Below are 21024 nucleotides of genomic sequence, written 5' to 3'. Positions count from 1 at the left end.
TAGGATTGTGCATATGCTGGTTCACTTCCCACATGGCCACAATAGCCAGGACTAAGCACAGCTGAAGCCAGGGGTTAAGAACTTCATCCTGGTCTCCCACATGGATGGTAGGGCCCAAGCAAGAAGGCCATCATTCTCTACCTTCTCAAGTGCATTAGCAGGAAGGTGCATCAGAAACAAGGTAGCTGGAACCTGCTCCAGCACTCTAATACAGGATACCTGTGTCGCAAGCACCACAATTCTACATCTTATAGTGAGATAACTCTAAATTGCACAGTGATCCATGGATTTAGTATTTGAATCAAAAGGAAAAAAAATAATTGGCTGGATATAAAAGTTGCTGTCCTCTGTACCTGACGATACCACCAATGTTGAGTCAGAACACAATGTACAGACCCTCTCTTACTGCTCTAACACATACCATGGCATATAGACTCATGGTTAACAAAGTTGATAACATTTTTGGTATGCATCAATTTCTTCTAAAATCAATTATAAAACACTGTCCATCGTTGGCTTAACTTGCTGAAAGCATGCCCTATTTAACAGACAAATTCTCAATGGTCCCAAAATGAACTGTAACCTCTAAAAGTTGGGTCAGTGAACAGACCAAATCAGCCAATGAGAAATACAAGCAAACAGAAAACAATGCCCCAGATCCAATTTCATAAGATGTTGACATCTGAAAGGTTGCAGGGAAGACTATGAGGACAATTCCTTACACAGACTTGCGATGAGTAACTATTTGGTCCATGAATACATAATATACCTTTCTTCCTCATTCTACACCCATATGTCAAAGCATCAAAACAATCTAATTTGTGGCAGTTTGTGTTGTGTCCTCAACTTTACATGGAAGTTTATCATGCGGAGGGGTATAAAAAAAAACCTGCTTGGCTTGATTCACTGTGAATCACAGCCAGGAGGTCATCTTGCTGTGGATCAGCAACTATGTTTTCACTACAGCTATGTGACCTGAAGTGGCAGCAGCAAAGGTACCAAAATAGAATGGGCAGGAGCCTTGTCCTGGCTTCTCAGCCCCAAATGGGCTCTTGCAGCCCATTCGGGCAACCGAGCAAAGAGCCAACCGCAGAGCACAGAAAGAACAAACCCGACAGCCCAGAGGAGAAAGGCTGTAGGCCCACCACACCTTCCCTGCCCTCCTGGGGAGCCCGCGGGAACAAGAACATAAAAGAGGGCAGGCTTGAGGGACAGCACGGAGAAAACACGGCATGACAGAGGCTAAAACCAGCCCTGGGAAGGGCAGAGAACCCAGCTGCGGCCGAGGAAGCACAGATGTGGGCAGGGTCTGGACACCGACGGAGAATCCCCACCCAGAGACTGCGAGCGCAGCTCCGGCGAGGGCGCGCGGAGGGGCCCGAGTCCTACAGCACCTCCGGCCACCAGGGACCTGTCCCCTGCTCCCACCTCACCTGCCGGGTACCTGCTGGGCCGGTCGGCGCCTCCAGCCCTCTGCCCCCGCCCCGACCCACCCTCACACCCCGTGCTCTCCCAGCGCGTCTCTCGGGAGCCTCGGCCCGGTCAGAGAGGGCAGGGGGCCGAAGCCCGCCCAGTCGCCCCAGGCCCCGGGCACTCACTTTCTGAATCCGCTTCAGCGCCATGGGTCAGGGAGGGCAGAGGGGACACCGGCTGGCGGGGGACGGCTGTGGGGCTCGGGGGCGTGGGTGGTCGCGGGCTCGGCTCACGGGCTGCTCGGCTGGATCTGCCCGGTGCGTCCCCGGCTCGCCGCTGGCTGGCTCGCTCCGGGAGCCGGTGGCTGCTCCGAGTGCGCCCGAGCGCGAGTGTGCGGGCGGGGACGCCGGCGAGACTCTTTTGTTTCCGCTTTTGCTTCTGGGAAGGAGCGTGCGCCCTCCCCGCCGCGCCGCGCCCCGCCTGGCACACTGGGAAGTGTAGTTCCTGCGCGCGGCCCGGCCGCCGGGGCTGGACCGCGGGCACCCCGCGCCGCGCTCTGCCCGGCCGCCGAGCTCCAGCGCAGCCTGCGGTGAGCGCGCCTGCCCGGGGTCTGGAGGGCGTCTCTGCGGCTGGGTTTGGAGCGAGTTACTGCCGCTGCGGCTGCGAATCCGTCAAATGGGGACAAGGGCTCTTCCAACACACATCTAGGGATTTCCAAATCTGCAGTTAACCGTTCGATCCTGGTCCATCAGGTGCTAGGGCGGAGCGTTCCTTTTATCTCCAGAGATTTCACTGTCTTCTCTCAAGTACGAGTGGCCTATATTTCCCACCCTTCGCCTATGCACAGGTGTATGGTTAGCTGGGTCCCTCAGCGACCTCGTTAGTTATTTTAGAGGGAAAGGTGCCTGCTTTGTCCGGTGCAAAGCGTGTTCTTCCTCGTAAGGACCCCTTCTAACTCCAAGCTCCTTCCCTTCCCTTCCCTTGACAGCACCTGCCCCAAGGTCTACTCACGCTTCGCGCTCCCACCAACTCCCTGAAACTGCGCTCATCAACACTTGGCCTCTGCTTGCCGCCCGGGCAGAGTCGGGTTTCACCAACCTCGCGCTGGAGCTTCAAACGACCGAAGTCAACTGGCTCCTTGCTCTCCGCTCGCGTTTGGACGCTTGGATGGGCTAGCCGCACCTTCGCCTCCCGCGGCCACAGCACCGGTTGGGGCTTCTGTATCTTTCCCAGTTCCGGCATTGGAGCATCCTAGGGTTGCAAGTCTTGCCCTCGCACTGTCAGAGGTCGCCCCGGTGTGCTCTCTCTTGAACGGGGCAGGAGGGGGAGGCCAGCGCAGCGTGGGCTGCAGAGCAGGCGCTTCGTCGATGGACCTTCTGACCGCTACCGACTGTGTTATTTTGGCCAAGCCTCTTAACTTGGAAGCCTCAGTTTCCTCATTTGTCAATAGAGATAATGATTTCTAGATGTACTGTTCAAAGAATCAGCTAGTGCATATGTAATGTGCCCGATGCAGCACCGGTATGTTGCAAGTGCTCTGGATTTGTTATTTTCCTATTTGCAGTTCAAACTGTTACATTATAGGTTTCTTTTTTTTTTTTTTTTTTTTTTGGACAGGCAGAGTAGACAGTGAGAGAGAGAGAGAGAGAGAGAGAGAGAGAGAAAGGTCTTCCTTTGCCATTGGTTCACCCTCCAATGGCCGCTGCAGCTGGCGCACCGCGCCTATCCAAAGGCAGGAGCCAGGTGCTTCTCCTAGTCTCCCATGGGATGCAGGGGTGGGCCATCCTCCACTGCACTCCAGGGGCCACAGCAGAGAGCTGGCCTGGAAGAGGGGCTACCAGGACAGAATCCGGTGCCCCCACTGGGACTAGAACCCGGTGTGCCGGCGCCGCAAGGCGGAGGATTAGCCTAGTGAGCCGCAGCGCCGGCCTCATCTTCTATTTTCAAAAGCTGAGCATACCTTTCTTTCCTGTGGCCATTGTGAGATGGAGAAAGGATTGGGTGCCTATTGGGTCAGGATCCATGTTGGGGGAATTTGAAAAGAAAAATGGAAAATATTTCAAGTGCAGTGAACTTGTAAAAAAAAAAAAAGAGGAAGAAGCATATTTTGAAAGATATAGCTGCAAGACACAAAACCAGGAAGTCCCAAACAATAGCTACCATAGCATCCCAAAGGTTTTCACAGAGCAAGGAACAAAAATCCAGTCAAGTTAAAAGGAAAGAGAAAATGTCCAAGGGTATGGGGTAGTCCAAGAAGGAGGCAGATAAGTTAGGGGACCTAAAACTTACCTTGGAAGTCACCTCCTCTCAAACTAAGACCAATGTGAGACCATGCCACTCTTCCTTTCCTCTGCACAATGGCTCACCCTCCTTTTCCCAGTTTTCTCTTAGCTTCCTTTCATACATAGCGTGTGCTTGCCACAGCCCTTGGTCTGCTTGCTGATGCTCTTCCTAGCAACTGCTCCTGTCGCTACATGGCCAAGCCTTTTTGTGCTTCTTACTCCCTCCTCCTTCTCCCACAAAGGTAGAATCTCACTGATGCAACTCACTGTTTTCATTCCAGTCTATAAACTGTCAGCTACTGAACAAACTATAGATTGACTACTCTTGGGTTAAGCAACCACTCATGGTCCAATCAGCTGTGGAAAGTTTGGAAAACTCTTGGGCCAATGGACTTCCTGAAAATACTAGCAAAGGCTTGTCATCTGCAGAGGTATAGCTGGGCTAGCTGGAAAAATGATTTCTGCACACCAGAAAGAGAGGCGCTACCTCCACGGTGCTCTTCCTTTTTTAAGGTAAGCGTGAGGCTATCCTCATAAGTGGGAGACAAATGGGATGGTGTTGCGCACCAGCTGCTTTGGAGAGTTGCATTCCCATGCTGAAAGCATCTGGATATCATGTCAGAACTAAGGCGGAGCCAGCGTTGTGTTGTAACAGGTAAGGCCAACGTCTGCAACTCCAGCATCTCATATTGGCTGCCAGTTTGTGTCTCGGCTGCTCCTCCTGGGATCCAGCTCTCCACTTATGGCCTGGTAGAAGAAGTGGAAGATGAGCAAAGTGTTTGGGCCACTGCCACCCATGTAGGAGACTCAGATGGAGCTTCTGGCTCCTAGTTTTGGTCTGGCTCAGCCAGGGCTGTTGTGGCCACCTGGGGAGTGAACCAGCAGATTGAAGATCTCCCTCCCTCTCTCTCTCTCTCTTTCTGTGTGTGTGTGTGTGTGTGTCATTCTCTGACTCCCCTTTTCTCTCTGTAACTCTGCATTTCAAATAAATAAATAAATAAATATTTAAGAAAAGAAGAAGAAATAAAGCTTTGTTTACCTGCTAGCCACTATGGGGAAGCACTAACTGCAGGTATCTCATTGCTAGGCAACGCAAAGAAAACTCCAGGGCTGTTCACTCCATAGGTAACAAAAAATACACACTCTAACAGGGGTTATGGACAGAGTGGTTTTGTTCAAAAGGCATAAGAGCATTAGGATAAATTGGTTTCTTTTTTTTAATAGGATAAATAAGCTTCTCCTTATTTCAAGATACCTTCTATACTACTGAAAGATGCACTTATTATAACAATGGATTGCTAAATCTTTCTGTTGGTTTGTGTCTTGGAAGCCCAATGCCTCAATTACTGAAAAATGCCCTAAGTAATTTGCTCTTAAGCTCTTCCTTTTCACTTCTACCCCACATACAATAGTTAGTTAATATCATGTACGTGGCAGGCACGGCAGCTCAATAGGCTAATCCTCCGCCTTGCATTGCCGGCACACCGGGTTCTAGTCCTGGTCGGGGCGCCAGATTCTGTCCCAGTTGCCCCTCTTCCAGGCCAGCTCTCTGCTGTGGCCTGGGAGGGCAGTGGAGGATGGCCCAAGTCCTTGGGCCCTGCACCCCATGGGAGACCAGAAGTACCTGGCTCCTGCCTTCGGATCAGCGTGGTGCGCCGGCCGTGGCGGCCATTGGAGGGTGAACCAACGGCAAAGGAAGACCTTTCTCTCTGTCTCTCTCTCTCACTGTCCACTCTACCTGTCAAAAAAAAAAAAATCATGTACGTTTGCATGTCCATTTGCTTTGCATGGAAGGACCTCTTAGGGGCTGGCGCTGTGGCATAGGGGGAAAAGCCAACGCCTATAGTGCCAGGATCCCATATGGGCGCCAGTTTGAGTGCAGGCTGCTCCACTTCCCATCCAGCTCTCTCTGCCTCTGCCTCTCTGTAACTCTGCCTTTCAAATAAACAAATAAATCTTTTAAAAAAAGACCTCCTACTATCTACTAGGCAAACTCCTATCCATCCTTCAAGACCCAATTTGTATATATTCACTGAGATGGATTTATTAATATTTTTATTATTATTTGAATTCCAGAAACAAGATGTTCATACTTTAGGGATATCATTTATGTCGTTCATGTCTCATTATATCATTAAAACATGAATTCTAAAACATGGTAAATCTCTTGCTTTTTTTTGTAAAGTAAAAATTACCTTAAATGAAATGCCCCCATCTAAGTGTACAATTTAATAAGTTTGGACAAATGAATACACCTGTGTGACAACACCACAATCAAGATATACAGCACTTCTATCACCACAGAAAATTCCCTGTGACTACTTCCAGTCATTCTCCACCCCACCAGAAAACCACAGCTCTGCAATACATACTCTTTCATATTTTATTTATTTAGCTTAACACAATTTTTTAAAAAAGGTTTATTTATTTATTTGAAAGGCAGAGTTTACAGAGAGAGAGTGAAGAGATGGAGAGGGAGATCTTCCATCTACTGGTTCACTCCCCACATCTCAGCCCAAAGCCAGGAGCTAGGAGCTTCCTCTGGGTCTCCCACATTAGTGCATGGTCCCAACAACTTGGGCCAACTTCTGCTGCTTTCCCAGGTGCATTAGCAGGGAGCTGGATCAGAAGTGGTGTATTGGGGCCAGCGCTGCATCCCATATGGGCACCAGTTTGAGTCCCAGCTGCTCCACTTCCGATCCAGCTCTCCGCTATGGCCTAGAAAAGCAGCCGAAGATGGCCCAAGTCCTTGGTCCTGCATCTGCTTGGGAGACCCAGAGGAAGCTCCTGGCTCCTGTCTTCGGATTTGTGCAGCTCCAGCCATTGCAGCCAATTGGAGAGTGAATCAGCAGATGGAAGACCTTTCTCTCTCTGCCTCTGCTTCTCTTTGTGTGTAACTCTGACTTTCAAATAAATAAAAAATCTTAAAAGAATTATTTAAAAAAGGGGGGGGGGATGGAGCATCTGGAACTCACACTGGCACCTGTAAGGGTTGCGGGCATCACAGGCAGCAGTTTTACCTGCTATACCACAATGGTAGCCCCTTAACACAATATATTTGGATTTGTATTTTTTTCTTCAAACATTTATTTACTTATTTGAAAGGCAGAGTTAGAGAGAGAGAGGGAGGTAGAGAAAGAAGGATCTTCCATCAACTAGTTCACTCCCCAACTGGCTACAATATCTGGCGCTGGGCCATGCTGAAGCAGGAGCTTCCTCGTGGGTGCAGGAGCCCAAGCATTTGGCCATCTTCTGCTGTTTTCCTGGGCACATTAGCAGCGAGCTGGATCAGAAGTGGAGCAGCCAGTATCATCAGCAGCTCAACCTACTGTGCCACACTGCCAACCTCAATTTGTGCCTCTTCTTCCACTCTTCCTGATCCCTGCAATGGGTTGTTTAGGAGTGTGATGTTTAATTTCCAAATACAGGGGTGGGCGTTGTGACACAGCAGGTTAAGGCAATGCTTGGTCTGCCCACATTTCATATCAGAGTGTCAGTTTGAGTTTTGGCACCTCTACTTCGGATTCCAGCTGCTAATGAATTGAATATTTGTATTTTATTGTAATTCCTTGAATAGCTTTTTTCTTTTGCACTAACTGCTTTGCTTGATCAATCTAACAACCCTTTAAGAGTAGGTACAAAAACCTATACAACAATCTAACAACCCTATAAGATAGGTACAAATTTCATTCTCTTAAAAATAAGAAAAATGAGGTCCACAGAAATTTAGTTATTTGCCCAAGGTTTCACAAACAGAGGAGCTGGTATTGTAATCTAGGCAGTATGGTGAGGCCATTGTTTTGGTTTTCTAAAAAAAAATAATCTCATGCTTAAAAGATAAAAGTACAGTCTAAGCTTTTTCCTAAATAATACCAAAGGAAACTGCCAACATGAATTCCATCACCCATGAACACATCAATGTGTGACTCCAATGAACAATAAGAGTTTCCTGGAGTTGGCATTGTGGCATTGTGGTAAAACCACTACCTGTGATGTCAGCATCCCATATAGGCACAGGTTCAGGTCCCAGCTGCTACTCTTCTGATCCAGTTCCCTGCTAATGCACCCGAGAAAACAGAGGAAGATGGCCCTAGTACTAGGGCTCTTGTACCCATGTAGAAGACCCCGATAAAGCTTCAGGCTTCTGATTTGGCCTGGCCCAGTCGTGGCCATTTGGGAAATAAGCCAGAGGATGGAAGATATCTTTCTTTCTCTTTGTCTCTTATCCTCTCTTTCTGTAAATCTTTCAAATAAATAAATCTTAAGAATTTATATTTTGTAATATAATAGCATAACCTTAAAGATCAAGGAATTGATACTGATGTATTACTACTATCTAATCCTCTGATTCCAGTCAAAATGTGCTGATTGTCCCAAGATGTTCCTTATATCAAAAGGGTAAGATGGGGCTGGTTCTGTGGCATACTGGTTAAAGTTACTATCTGTAATGCTGGCATTCCATATGGGAGCCAGTTCTGGTCCAGGTTGCTCCATTTCAAATCCAGCTCTCTGCTATGGCCTGGGAAAGCCGTGGAAGATGGCCCAAGTCTTTGGACCCCTGCACCCATGTGGGAGACCCAGAGGAAGCCCCTGGCTCCTGACTTCTGAGCAGCACAGCTCCAGCCATTGCAGCCAACTGGGGAGTGAACCAGCAGATGGAAGACCTCTCTCTCTCTGCCTCTCCTTCTCTCTGTGTGGTTCTGATTTTCAAATAAGTAAATATATATATTTTTAAAAAGCATAAGATTAGAATCTTGTGGTCCCTTTAGTTGTCATGTCTTTTAGCCTTCTTCAAACTGGAATCATTCTTCAGTCTTTTCTCGACTTTCCTGACTTTGACACTTGAAGATTATAGGCTTTGTAGAATGTTCATTAATTCAATATCTTGTCATGATTAGATCCAAATCCTACATTTTTGGCAGGAATGTTACAGAAGTGGTGCTGTATGCTTCTTAATCAATTTGAACTCTATCCATTACTAATGTTCATTTTGATCCATGGATTAAGACAGCATCTAGAGGCTTCTCCCAGAAAAGTTTAATTTTTAAAAAAAGATTTATTTATTTATTTGAAAGTCAGAGTTACACAGAGAGAGGAGAGAGAGAGAGAGAGAGAGAGAGAGAGAGGTCTTCCATCCGCTGGTTCACTTCCCAATTGGCCACAATGGAGGGGCCTGTGCCTATCCAAAGCTAGGAGCCAGGAGCTTCTGGGTCTCCCACGTGGGTGCAGGGTCCCATGGACTTGGGCCATCTTCTACTGCTTTCTCAGGCCATAGCAGAGAGCTGGATCAGAAGTGGAGCAGCCAGGTGTCGAACCAGCGCACATATAGGATGCCAGTGCTTCAGGCCAGGGCATTAACCCATTGCACCACTGCGCTGGCCCCAGGTTATTCATTTCTACATCAATGTAAACTCATGTTTTCCTATTTTGTTCAGTGGTTATATTCTATTACCATCAGTATTTATTTTGATGCTTAAATTCTGTCACATTGGGTCAGTGGTCACCCCTTCAATATGACTTCTTTGTCCTTTTGATTTATGCTCTCACTCTTCGTTACTTTCCTTACAGCCTACACAAAAACTACTTCCAGCTCATCTATTTTGTCTCCCCCAACCTTGGAATAAGTCATTTCCTTCAAGCAATTCTAATTCCTTTCAATGGCAATATTATTTGGATACCAAAATCTGAACATCTGGTAGACTCACTGTTATTGGGTATAGCTGTTCCCTGACCCTGTCAATGGACAATGCTTGAAAATACATGCGTGGGTATATATGCACATACAGATATTTATGTTTATGGTTGTTTTTTTTTTTTTTTTTGACAGGCAGAGTGGACAGTGAGAGAGAGAGACAGAGAGAAAGGTCTTCCTTTTCTGTTGGTTCACCCTCCAATGGCCGCCGCGGCCGGTGCACCGCGCTGATCCGAAGGCAGGAGCCAGGTGCTTTTCCTGGTCTCCCAGGGGGTGCAGGGCCCAAGCACTTGGGCCATCCTCCACTGCACTCCCTGGCCACAGCAGAGAGCTGGCCTGAAAGAGGGGCAACCGGGACAGAATCCGGTGCCCCGACCGGGACTAGAACCCGGTGTGCCGGCGCCACAAGGTGGAGGATTAGCCTAGTGAGCCGCGGCGCCGGCCTATAGTTGTTCTTATAGCCATCTAGATATATTGAAAACTAGGGATTCACAGAAGTATCTCCAATCTGATTCCAACACCATGGGGTTGATTCTAGTTTTGTCCTTTCCATGTTTTAAACTTTTTCTTAGCAATAAGAACATGTTTCCCATTATATTAAAAATATTTCCCTTTTTCCGGTGCCACGGCTCACTAGGCTAATCTTCTGCCTACCACGCTGGCACCCCAGGTTCTAGTCCCTATCAGGGTGCCAGATTCTGTCCCTGTTGCTCCTCTTCCAGTCCAGCTCTCTGCTGTGGCCCAGGAAGGCAGTGGAGGATGGCCCAAGTGCTTGGGCCCTGCATCCACATGGGAGACCAGGAGGAAGCTCCTGGCTCCTGGCTTCGGATTGGCGCAGCGCACCAGCGGTAGCAGCCATTTGGGGAGTGAACCAATGGAAGAAAGACCTTTTTCTCTAACTGTCTAACTCTGCCTGTCAAAAAAAATATATATTTCCCTTTTTAGTGAATTCCTCTGATACAGTTTTCCATCACCACTGTTCCTGTCCTCTGAGCACATTCTCTGCTTATTCCACTTGGGTTCAACACTCTGCCTGGGGCTGCAGCAGCCCACACCCCACATGAATGGCTTTTCATTCCATCCTTGTTCCATCTCCTTGTTCTGGGCTTGTCTCACTTGTGACAACCCTCTTCGTTAGTCAGACCTGAAAATCTTGCTTCCGGTTACCCTTTCCCTGGCCAAGGTCCCATGGATGCTTTCCTTACCCTGTTTAGTTTCTGGGCCCCCATGTTGGATTGCTGTCCTATGTGGATACTGTGTTCTACTATCCTGGGCTCTGGTACCCATACCAACTGCATTCCACCAAGATACCTTTCTTGCTCCACTTGCTCTCTGAGATCCTGAGTATGGCTGCTCCCATTACCCATCTTGGACTGACTTACCTGACACTGGGCCAACTTTTTACACAAATACCTTCTCACCCAGTTTGGTTCTAACAACTTCCATTGGTCTGCCCCTGGTGTGTACACTCTCCTCACTCAGCTCAGGCTCCAGTTCCTCACGTTCAGCCACCTTTCTTCCACATGGATACCTCTCTACTCCACTTAGGCTGACAAGTCACCAGCCCTACCCTCCTACACTGATGCCCCCGGGCACATACACACACAAACACACACATGCACACACATATGCACAGGCACTCATGCATGCACACACATTCCAGCAAGCACACATATACACATTCACACACACTGACACAAGCACACAGGCACGCACAATGATACCCTGTGCTATGTTACCCCATATTCAAATACCTTCCTAACTCCACTTGAACTCCAATAACCCAGGCTGGAAGGCCTTCCATGTGGATGGCCTCCTCACTCCATTTAGGCTCCTGCACCTTGCACCAGGCATTGTTACTTTGTAGACACTTTCTGTATTCATTTTCTATTGCTGTGTAATAAATTACCACAATCTTAGCTGTTAAAACAACACCTATTTATTATCTTATGGTTCCCCTAAGTCAGAAATCCAGGCATGTCATGGATGGGTTCTCTACACAAGGACTCACAAAGTAGTTAAGTTATTAGGAGGTAGGAGTTAAGGGGATTGCAATGGATTGCCTACTATCAACCCAAAATTCGTATCTGCCCAGAACCTCAGAACATAACCTCATTTAGACATAGGGTCTTACATACGTAATTAGTTAAGGATCTCAAGACGAAATCATCCTGAATTCAGGGTGGATCCTAACTTCAATGTGTGTTTACAGGAGTAAGGACAGGAGGGTGGGCTGGGCATTTAGCCTAGTAGTTAAGACACTCATGTGCCACATCTGAGAGCTTCAGTTCAATTTCTAGCTCTGGCTCCTGATGCTAACTCTCTGTTAATTCAGATCTCAGGAGGTAGCAGTGATGGCGCAAGCGATTGAGTTCCTGCAGCCCATTTGGGAGACCCAAATTGTGTCCCCGGCTCCTGGTTCTGGCCAGGGCCCAGCCTCAGTTGTAGGCATTTGGGGAGTAAAACAGTGAGCGGGAGCTCTGTCTCTGTCTCTATCTCTGTTTCTCTGCCTCTCAAGTAAAGAATTTTAAAATAACCGTTTTTAAAAAAGATTTATTCATTTATTTGAAAGGCAGATTTACAGAAAGAGAGTAAGAGACAGAGAGAGAAATTTTCCATCCATTGGTTCACTCTTCAAATGGCCACAATAGCCAGGGCTGTGCCAGGCAGAAGCCAGGAGCCAGGAATTTCATCCGGTCTCACATGTGGGTGCAAGAATCGAAGCACTTGGAACATCTGCTGCTGCTTTTCTCAGGCCCTTCTCAGGGAGCTGGTTTGGAAGTAAAGCAGCTGGGACTCAAACCAGTGCTCATTTGGGGACCCAGCATCACAGGCAACAGCTTTACCTGCTACACCCTGGCATTTGCCCCCACATACTACCATTTTGATCCTTTTTATTTCTTTGTGTAGACATGGGTTTTCAATTGGTGTCATTGCTTTCTTTGTCTTGAAGAACTGAAATCAAGGTGTTGGCTGGGCTTTATTCTCATGTGGAACTTGGGGTTTTTTTCTAAGCTCATTCAGGTGGTAGGCAGAATTCAATTCCTTATAATTATAGGACTAAGATCCCTGTTTTATTGCTGCTTGTCAGCCAGCTGTCATGCTTAGCTCTTGGAGAGACCTCCCTCCGATTGTAGCCATATGGCCTTCTCACAATCCAGCTGCGTATGTCTTCTAAGTTAGCAGGAGAACCTCTCTCTCCAACCTACTAAAACAGAATCTTATATAACAAAGCAATCAAAAGAGTGATTATTGGATTGTATACACAGGTCAGATCAAGACTCCAGAAGAGGGGACATTGTGATTTGCAATGTGCCCCCAAAAGTCCACGTGTAAAAATCTTGATCCCCAAAGTCTAAAGTTAGTGGTTAATGGATGAATGAAAGGGAGAGGTTTGACCCACTAACAGTGGGGATGTACCCTTGGAAGGTAGTTCTCTTAAGAGAAGTGGTTATGAAAGCCTGTTTCAGCCTAGCCTCTCTCCCTGATTCGTGGCTTGCCATGTGGTCCTTCTGCACACATTCTCCACCCATCACCTTCATTGGACATCAGACCAACTGGCCCCCTGATATTGGGCTGTGAATTTTCAAAACCGTGAGCCTTGATATGGGCATTTAGCGTAGTGGTTTAGTTGCTGCCAGAGATGCCTGCATCCATCATTAGAGGATGGATTTAGTCCCAGCTATCTGGCTTTCACTCCAGTTTCCTGTAATGCACTCCTTGGGACGCAGTGAGTGATGGCTCAAGTGGTTGGATCCCTGCCACCCAAGTGTGAGACCCTGATAGAGCTTTGGATTCCTGGCTTCAGCCTGGTTCAGGCCTGGCTGTTGCAGGCATTTGGGAAGTGAACAAGCAAGTGTAAGTTCCCCATCCGTCTGTCTCTGTTTCTCTGCCTTACAAATGAAATGAAAATAAATAATAAACAAATTATTTAACAACAGAATGGTGAGTCAAACAACTTTTCTTCCTTCATAGATAGCTGTTGCGGTGGATTTCTTCTGAGAGGATTCGTTCCTGAGAGGAGGAGCGTGGTGGGGGCAAGAGGCGTGGAGTCACCACACAGACCCCGGGAGTCAAGTGAAAGCGGGCCAGAGGTGAGCAGCCTGCAGACTCGTTTATTTCAGTTGGTACAACAGCTTATATAACCAAGACAGCCAATCCAGTCAAGGGGTGGTTTATGCCCTAACCAATCACAGCCTGTTGCCAGGCAGGCTCCGAAGCCATCCAACCACAGCCTGTTTCCAGGCAGGCTCCATTGCCAGGTGGGTTTCAAAGCCATTCCTGAGTAACTGACGCTCACTTGCCAGTGGCCATCTTGGCATGACCTTCTCATTCCACCACAGATAGCCTACATCAGATATTTAATTTTAGTAACAAAAAACTGACTAATCCAGGGATTAAATTGGAAAGCAAAAGAAAATTAATATATAGGCTAACTCCCACATTCTCTCTGAACTAGCCATTTTCTTTTTAGCTTATGGAGTTTGACTATAGGAACTTATTCTAGGTTGATATTTTGATCCCCATCAAACTATAAAATTTCAAGAAAATATTAACTAATCACCTACACAGGCTTAGTAGGAATTTATTACTAATTATTTCTCTGATAAAGAGGGTAAACTTTTTTTTTGAGGAAATTATGGTGGTGGTAGGTTAGGTAAAAGGTGACATTGCTTAAAGGGGAGATTAGATACAACTATACTCTCACAAGCAAGGAGCTAGAAAATCATAGTTTGACCTCTTCCCATGGGTACACCAAGAAATGCTTTTCCATTCTTAGTTGAGCCTTTGCCTCACAGATCAGAGGAGCATCGTAGAGCCATGGCTTCCAGCAGATGGCAGATCTCCGTCTGCCACTGTCTTTCTCTCTGTATTTCTGCCTTCCAAATAGGGTGAAAAAAACTAGACAAAATTTCTTAAAGTCCAAATTTCTGTACTCTAACACAGACTTGGAATCTGACTCTTCAAAAACCTCCTTTGTGGAATGATTCCTTCCTTCCACCCCTCCCCACTCTCTGTCCCTGTGTGGAAGCTGGGGCAAGGTCTGTGACATTGTACAGCAACAACTCAACACAAGAAAGTATTCTGAAGAGTTGATGTTTAGCAGACATAGGGAGAGTGAAAAGTAAATGTTACCAGGTGATAGCTAAAGTACTTGGGTCCCTACTACCCACAGGAGAGACCCAGATTGAATTCTGGGGCTCCTGGCTTCAACGCAGCCCAGTCCCAGGGGTTGCAGTTATTTGATGAGTGATCCAGTGGATCAAAGATCTCTATTCATTCTCTCTCTCTCCTTGTCAAATAAACTAAAAACAAATGTTGTTCACTTTATTTTTTTTCAGGGTGGGTTTTTTTAATTATTTATTTATTTGAAAGACAGAGTTACAGAGAGGCAGAGGCAGAGAGAGAGAGAGAGAGAGAGAGATCGTCCATCTGCTGGTTCACTCCCCAGATGACCGCCACAGTCAGAGCTGCACTGATCTGAAGCCAGAAGCCAGGAGCCAGGAGCCAGGAGCCAGGAGCTTCTTCCGGGTCTCCCACATGGGTACAGGGGCCCAAGGACTTGGGCCATCTTCCACTGCTTTCCCAGACCACAGCAGAGAGCTGGATTGGAAGTGGAGCAGCTGGGACTCAAACCTGCCTCCATATGGGATGCTGGCACTGCAGGTGGCAGCTTTACCTGCTATCCCACAGGGCCAGCCCCCAAATTATTTGCTTTAATTTAAAATGTCACCATCATGCAAAAGAGTTGGGTCTTATTGCTTCCTAGGGCAATGCCCTCTTCACCTAGCTAAGATTCCACCTTCACCCTAACATTGCTTCTCTTTGAGAACAGATTGCCTTGCCATCAAAAGTTTTCCCTCTAACTAACCAGACAGAACCAGTGAGGCCCAATATGGCTGCCTGAGCAGACTGTAGGAGATCTAAAACTTCATTCTAATTTAATTTCTGTACTACATAACACATCCATCAGTGCCATGACAGTTGACATTTGCCATGACAACCACCTGAAGAGACCATAAGAGGACAAAAAAGAGGGCAACTCCCTGCTTCCAACAATTACACCACTCCTCTTCAGAAAAACCATGAATATTCCTTCTACTTATTAGCATATTCTGCCCTCTAATTCTCGTTGCTCTATATCTATGACTCCTCAGTCCCCATAATTGAGAAGCTGATTTGTGAACAAGGCTCCCACTTGACTATTCTTTGGCCACTAAATAAAGCTTGCGCTGTTGAGACTCAGCATCAGTTTCACTTTTGGTTTCATGACACCAAAGAAAGGATCATACATTAGGGTCCTTCCCACATAATGGGAGCCTAGGAGGTGTGACACTATTTAGAATACAAGTACCACCCTAAACTGGTAATTCTAACTACAGTGTTTAGTCTTGAATTGATATTAGAATTAACTAAAGAGCTTTCAAAAAAAAAAAAAAATACCAGGGGCAGCATTGTGGCACAGCAGGTTAAGTCACTGCTTTTGAGACCAGCATCCCATATCAGAGGGTCTTCTGGATTCCCTGCTGCTCTGCTTCTGATCCAGCTCCCTGCTAAAGCACCTGGGAAGGCAGCAGAAGATGGCCCAAGCATTTGGGCCCTTGCCACCCATGTGAGAAATCAGGATGTAGTTCCAGGCATTTGGCTTTGGCTCATCCCAGGCCCAGCTGCTGTGGCCATTTGGGAATTGAACCAGAGGGTGAAAGATCTCTATCTCTCTGTGTAATTCTGTCTTTCAAATAAATAAAAATAAATCTTAAGAAAAAGAAAGATGAAACTTGCTCCTACCTTCCATAAACTTTTTTTTTTTTTTTTTGACAGGCAGAGTGGACAGTGAGAGAGAGAGACAGAGAGAAAGGTCTTCTTTTTGCTGTTGGTTCACCCTCCAATGGCCGCCGCACCATGCTGACCCGATGGCAGGAGCCAGGTGCTTCTCCTGGTCTCCCATGGGGTGCAGGGCCCAAGCACTTGGGCCATCCTCCACTGCACTCCCTGGCCACAGCAGAGAGCTGGCCTGGAAGAGGGGCAACCGGGACAGAATCTGGTGCCCCGACCGGGACTAGAACCAGGTGTGTCAGCGCCGCAAGGCAGAGGATTAGCCTAGTGAGCCGCGGCGCCGGCCCTTCCATAAGCTTAAAATCTATATGTAAGGGTGTGGTCAAAAGACATATGAAGTAAATAAATAAGTAGTATGCATGCATTCATTCATTCAACAACAACAAAATTTCCTGAGTCAAATAAATGGTGCAGGGGATAAAAGCTAAAAGTGCTCAATAAAGGCATTGCCATGAACTGGAGAGTATGGGAAATCTTTGAAGGGCTAGTAGAACTTGAGTGGAGAGAAGCATTTGGGTAAGCAGAGGAATGGATGAAAAACTCTTTAAGACAACAAAACGTACATTGAAATGAGTGTGAACTGTCCACGTGGGGGCTCAGGTTCCTGCTGGAGACTAGCATCTAGCTGGGGATTTTGACTCGTGTTGACCACATCCGAGATTCTGCTTCCTAAATGTTACTTTCTGGAATATCCCCTATCCTTACCCTGATGTCTAGTACTGAACCTTGATCTCCATTTTCTTCCTTCTCTATCATCACTGCTTCTCCCCTACCAAAAGTTTCCACCCATTTTTCTCCTGGACCTTTTTTTGAAAACTATAGTAGATTTCCTATTTGTTTCTTTCACTTTGCTAACCTAAATTCACAGACACCTTTACTTAGACACTTTTCAGAAAGCATTTTAATGCTAGTAACAGAGAAAATGATGCGGCTAACACACAAAATCAACAGCAGTGGCACTGAAAATTTATAAGAGTTCTTTAAAAATAATATATGACAAAAGCATTATGGGTAAATTCTCATCAAGAAAGTGAAGAGGGGCAGGTTAGGGCCAAGTTAGGAAGTCACTTGGAACAGCAGCATGCCATATTGGAGTGCCTGGTTTGAGCCTCAGCTCTGCCTCTGATCTAGCTTCCTGCTAATGCACACCCTGGGAAGACAAGAGATCATGGCCTAAGTGCTTGAGTCCCTGCCCACCATGTAGGAGCCACTGTCTATGGTGCTGGCATCCCATATGGGCACCAGTTTGAGTCCTAGCAGCTCCACTTCTGATCCAGCTTTCTGCTATGGCCTGGGAAAGCAGAGAAAATGGCCCAAGTCCTTGCTCCCCTGTGCCTTCATGGGAGACCCAGAGGAAGCTCCTGGCTCCTGGCTTCTGATCAGCATGGCTCCAGCTGTTGTGGCTGTCTGGGGAGTGAACCAGTGGATGGAAGATCTCTCTCTCTCTCTCTCTCTCTGCTTCTCCTTCTCTCTGTGTAACTCTGAATTTAAAAAAAAATAAATAAATCTTTACAAAAAAATGAAAGTGTACCAGAGGATGAAGAATCTTTCTCTGCCTTTCTAATTAAAAAATGAAAATTTTTAATTGAGAAAGAAAGTGAAATGGTAACTCACAAACTTGAAAAAACATTGTGCATCACCTATCTGATAAGAGACTTGTTTTTAAGGTAAGTAAAGAAGCCTTATAACCTAATAATATAAAGAAAAATAAAGCAATTTAAAAACAGGCAAAGGGCTTGAACTGACATTTCTTCAAAAAAGATATACAGGTAGGTAATAAGCATGTGAAAAGATGCTTAACATCAATAGTCATTAAGGAACTGCAAGTTAGTTAGATAATACTTCACAAAGTTACAAAATAACCCAGCAATTTCACCCCTAGGTGTCTATGCGAGAGAAATGAAAACATATATCTATGCAAAAGTTGTATGAGAATGTTCATAGCAGCGTTATTCATAATAACCAAGAAATGGAAACAACCCAAATGTCCATCAACTGGTGAATGGAAACATAAACACGGTGTAAGTATGCTATGGAATATTACCCAGCAATCAAAAGGAATGAAGTACTGATGTATGTTCCAGCCTGGATGAACCTCAAAAACATTATGCTAAGTGGAAAAAGACAGTCTCAAAAGGTTACATATTGTGGGATCCCATTTATATAAAATGTCCAGAACAGGCAAATCTATCAAACTGAAAAGTGACTGAGTGGTTGCCAAGGACTGGAGGCAAGGGAGCAGTGAGGTTTGGGGGTGAATGAACAGTGACTGCTAATGGATGTGAGGCTTCTTTCCGAGATGATCAAATTGTTCTAAATGGGATTATAGCGATGGCTACAGAACTCCGTAAATGTAATCAACACCATTGAATCGTACATTTTAAACTGCAAGGTATGGAACCGCAGCTCATCAAAGTTTTCTTTTAAAAAGTGAATTGTGAGGCTGCTGCTGTGACACAGCGGGTTAAACTGGACCCAGCCCCCTGCTAATAATGCTCCTGGGAAAGCAGGGGAGGACGGCCCACGTGCTTGATCCCTGCACCAACTAGGAGCCCTGGAAGAAGCTCCCGGCTCCTGGCTCCGGATGGCCCAGCTGGGGCCATTGTGGCCATTTGGGGTGTGAACCAGCAGATAGAAGACCTGTCTGTCTCTCTGTAACTCTACCTTTCAAATCAATCAATCTTAAAAAAAAAAAAAAAAAAAAAAAAAAAAAAAAAAAAAAGCGTTGTGCCTGCGTGAAATTTGAATCCCCCAGCCTCTTACTACCACGCTTTGCCCTGGCAAATTCCTGGGGTCCCTCTCTACAGCTTCCAGCTCAAGGTTGCTGCTTCTGCTTTTCAGTTCCTCCAAGTAAGAAAGAAAACAAGATCTCTGAATTCTTCAGCTCCAACATCCACCTTGGCTTTGCGGCGGAAACCCCCGACTAAGGCTAGGAACGCGGCCCACCCAGTGGCCGGACCCCGCTGGGAAGTCGCAACTGCGGAGCCCAGCCTAACCGCCCCACCCGGTCCCGGTGGCGAGGGAGGGAGGGCCGTGGGGGCTGGGCGGGACCACGTGAGCCCGGCTCCACGTGACTGTCACCCGCCGCTGAGAGAAGCCTGACCTTCCTTTACCCGGAGCGGTGCGGCGGGGTGCCAGCCCGCTCACACCCGGCCCAGGGCATTGCCTTTCAGAAGTTCAGGTTTAAAGGGCAACCGCTGCCAGGACGCCGAGCAGCTGTGGTCAGCGCTTGGCCTACAGATGGAGGCTGCATCGTGATGCGGAGGAAGAATGGTGGGGAGGGAGAGCTTGAATGAAGGAGATTGAAAGAGTTGGAGAAGCCGTTGGAGAGGGTCGCTGACCAAATGGCAGCGGTAAATGAAGAGCTCCTCCCCTGGGGTCGGAGTGCCTGGGTTCGAGTCCCCGCTGTGCCTTTGATCCCCCTTCCTGCTAATGCACACTCTATGAGGCAGCAGGTGTTGGCTCAAATACTTGAGTCTCTGCCACCCGGCAGAGACCCAGAATGAATTCGTGACTCCTGACTTCAGCCAGGCCCCATCTCTGCTGTAGTGGGCATCTGTGGCGTGATTCAGCAAATGAGAGGTCTCTGTGTCATTCTGCCTTCCAAATAAATACAAATAAATTTATTAAAGAAACAAAAGGGCCTCCCAAGACCAGACACATGGGACAGAGTCAAAGCACCCACTGTGCAATTTATGAAGAATTTGGAGGGATTAACACACTGATTCGGCTAAAATTTCAAATAAGGTAGAGTGAAAGGAAAGGTCTGGCAAAGACTCGGGCATTCTTGGCCAAGTGTGACCTGATGCAGCAGAACAGCCACCAGAGTCCATAAACTGGGTTCTGGCTAAGGGAGGTCAGCCAAGCACCACCAGCAGCCCTGCCACGCCAGGAGAGAAGTCACCTGATTTCTCAGGTGCTGCTGGAGATGGTCCTCAGATCGCCCGGGTAGCTTTGCCTCTCCCTGTTCTTTGTAAAGGAGTGTTTGTCCGAGCAACAGAAGGGTGCCTCTCTATTCTTTGTTCCCTTTGAGGCTGTGCCCTCCACCAGTCATCCTCCTTGTCTGGAAATGTCCACACCAGCCATGTGTTCCTAAATCTTTTCATCTGTGGGGGTTTTCTTTGGACTAGTGGATCTCTCATGTGTTCTGGGGGTAGTTCTGGGCTGAGAGGCCACCAAAGTCCTCAGGTACAAAGAGGTCTTTTCTTCTTGTGATTCTGTAACCATAAACCAGGAATCACCAGGAGGTGGAGCCCAGTCTGCAGTGATGGAAACAGCTCAGAACAGGTGTTTGGCAGACATGTTGGTCATGGATGTATTTTCTGAACACTGATTCCCCCCACCCCCCGCCTGTATCTCTGTGACTCTCAAATAAAAAGAAAATGCACAGTGAATGGAAGATCTCTCTGTAATAATAATAATAAATAAATCTTAAAAAAAAAAAAAAAAAAGAACCCAGTGTTGAGTCTCTGAAGATTGGTCCAGGCCCTGCTGGGGAGGGCAACAGAGCAGAGAGCCTCGGCAGTAGTGGAGCTAACAGTAACCTTCTCAGGAGGAACACGTTCTTCAAGAGCATTTTTGTGATGTTCACCCTCTGATGCCTGTGTGTCCTGGAGTACTGGTCCTGTCCACTTCATAGCCCACCTCCCTCTTTCATTGGTAATAAAAACCAGTTTTGAGTACCAAAGAGCAAGCAGAGAGGGTTTAAAAAATAACAAGAAAAAGTGTTTTTTTTTTTTTTCAAAAACGTTTTTGTTTTATTTATTTGGAAGGCAGAGACAGAGATTTTCCACCTGCTAG

The 21024-nt window shown here is 46.9% G+C and overlaps 1 protein-coding gene and 2 long non-coding RNA genes across 5 annotated transcripts in view; 2 read left to right on the top strand and 1 right to left on the bottom strand.

The window, feature by feature from the left end:
* Nucleotides 1-1881, bottom strand: part of UBE2D1 (ubiquitin conjugating enzyme E2 D1) — a 43707-nt gene extending 41826 nt beyond the window's left edge. The window contains exon 1 of the mRNA XM_002718482.5: nt 1599-1881. Coding sequence (XP_002718528.1) covers nt 1599-1622 — 24 coding nt within the window. The 5' untranslated portion in view covers nt 1623-1881. The remainder of the gene's footprint in view (nt 1-1598) is intronic.
* A 47-nt stretch (nt 1882-1928) lies between these two features.
* LOC138845360 (uncharacterized) lies at nt 1929-18947 on the top strand. 3 transcript variants are annotated; one of them, XR_011382394.1, is made up of 5 exons: nt 1929-2002; nt 2402-2934; nt 3977-4208; nt 13363-13481; nt 18107-18947. It is a non-coding gene; the product is annotated as an uncharacterized lncRNA (long non-coding RNA). The 3 variants fall into 3 exon arrangements; XR_011382392.1 differs by lacking the exon at nt 2402-2934 and having other exon boundaries at nt 18107-18946; XR_011382393.1 differs by lacking the exon at nt 2402-2934 and having other exon boundaries at nt 1938-2219; nt 18107-18946.
* A 349-nt stretch (nt 18948-19296) lies between these two features.
* LOC127484210 (uncharacterized) lies at nt 19297-20675 on the top strand. Its single transcript, XR_007911035.2, has 2 exons — nt 19297-19577; nt 20459-20675. It is a non-coding gene; the product is annotated as an uncharacterized lncRNA (long non-coding RNA).
* Nucleotides 20676-21024: the final 349 nt, after the last annotated feature.

Source organism: Oryctolagus cuniculus, chromosome 15 (genome assembly GCF_964237555.1).
Source record: "Oryctolagus cuniculus chromosome 15, mOryCun1.1, whole genome shotgun sequence".
In the NCBI taxonomy this organism is placed as follows: Eukaryota; Metazoa; Chordata; class Mammalia; order Lagomorpha; family Leporidae; genus Oryctolagus; species Oryctolagus cuniculus.
Note: the sequence above shows the minus strand (reverse complement) of the source record. Positions and strands in the feature narration are given on the sequence as shown.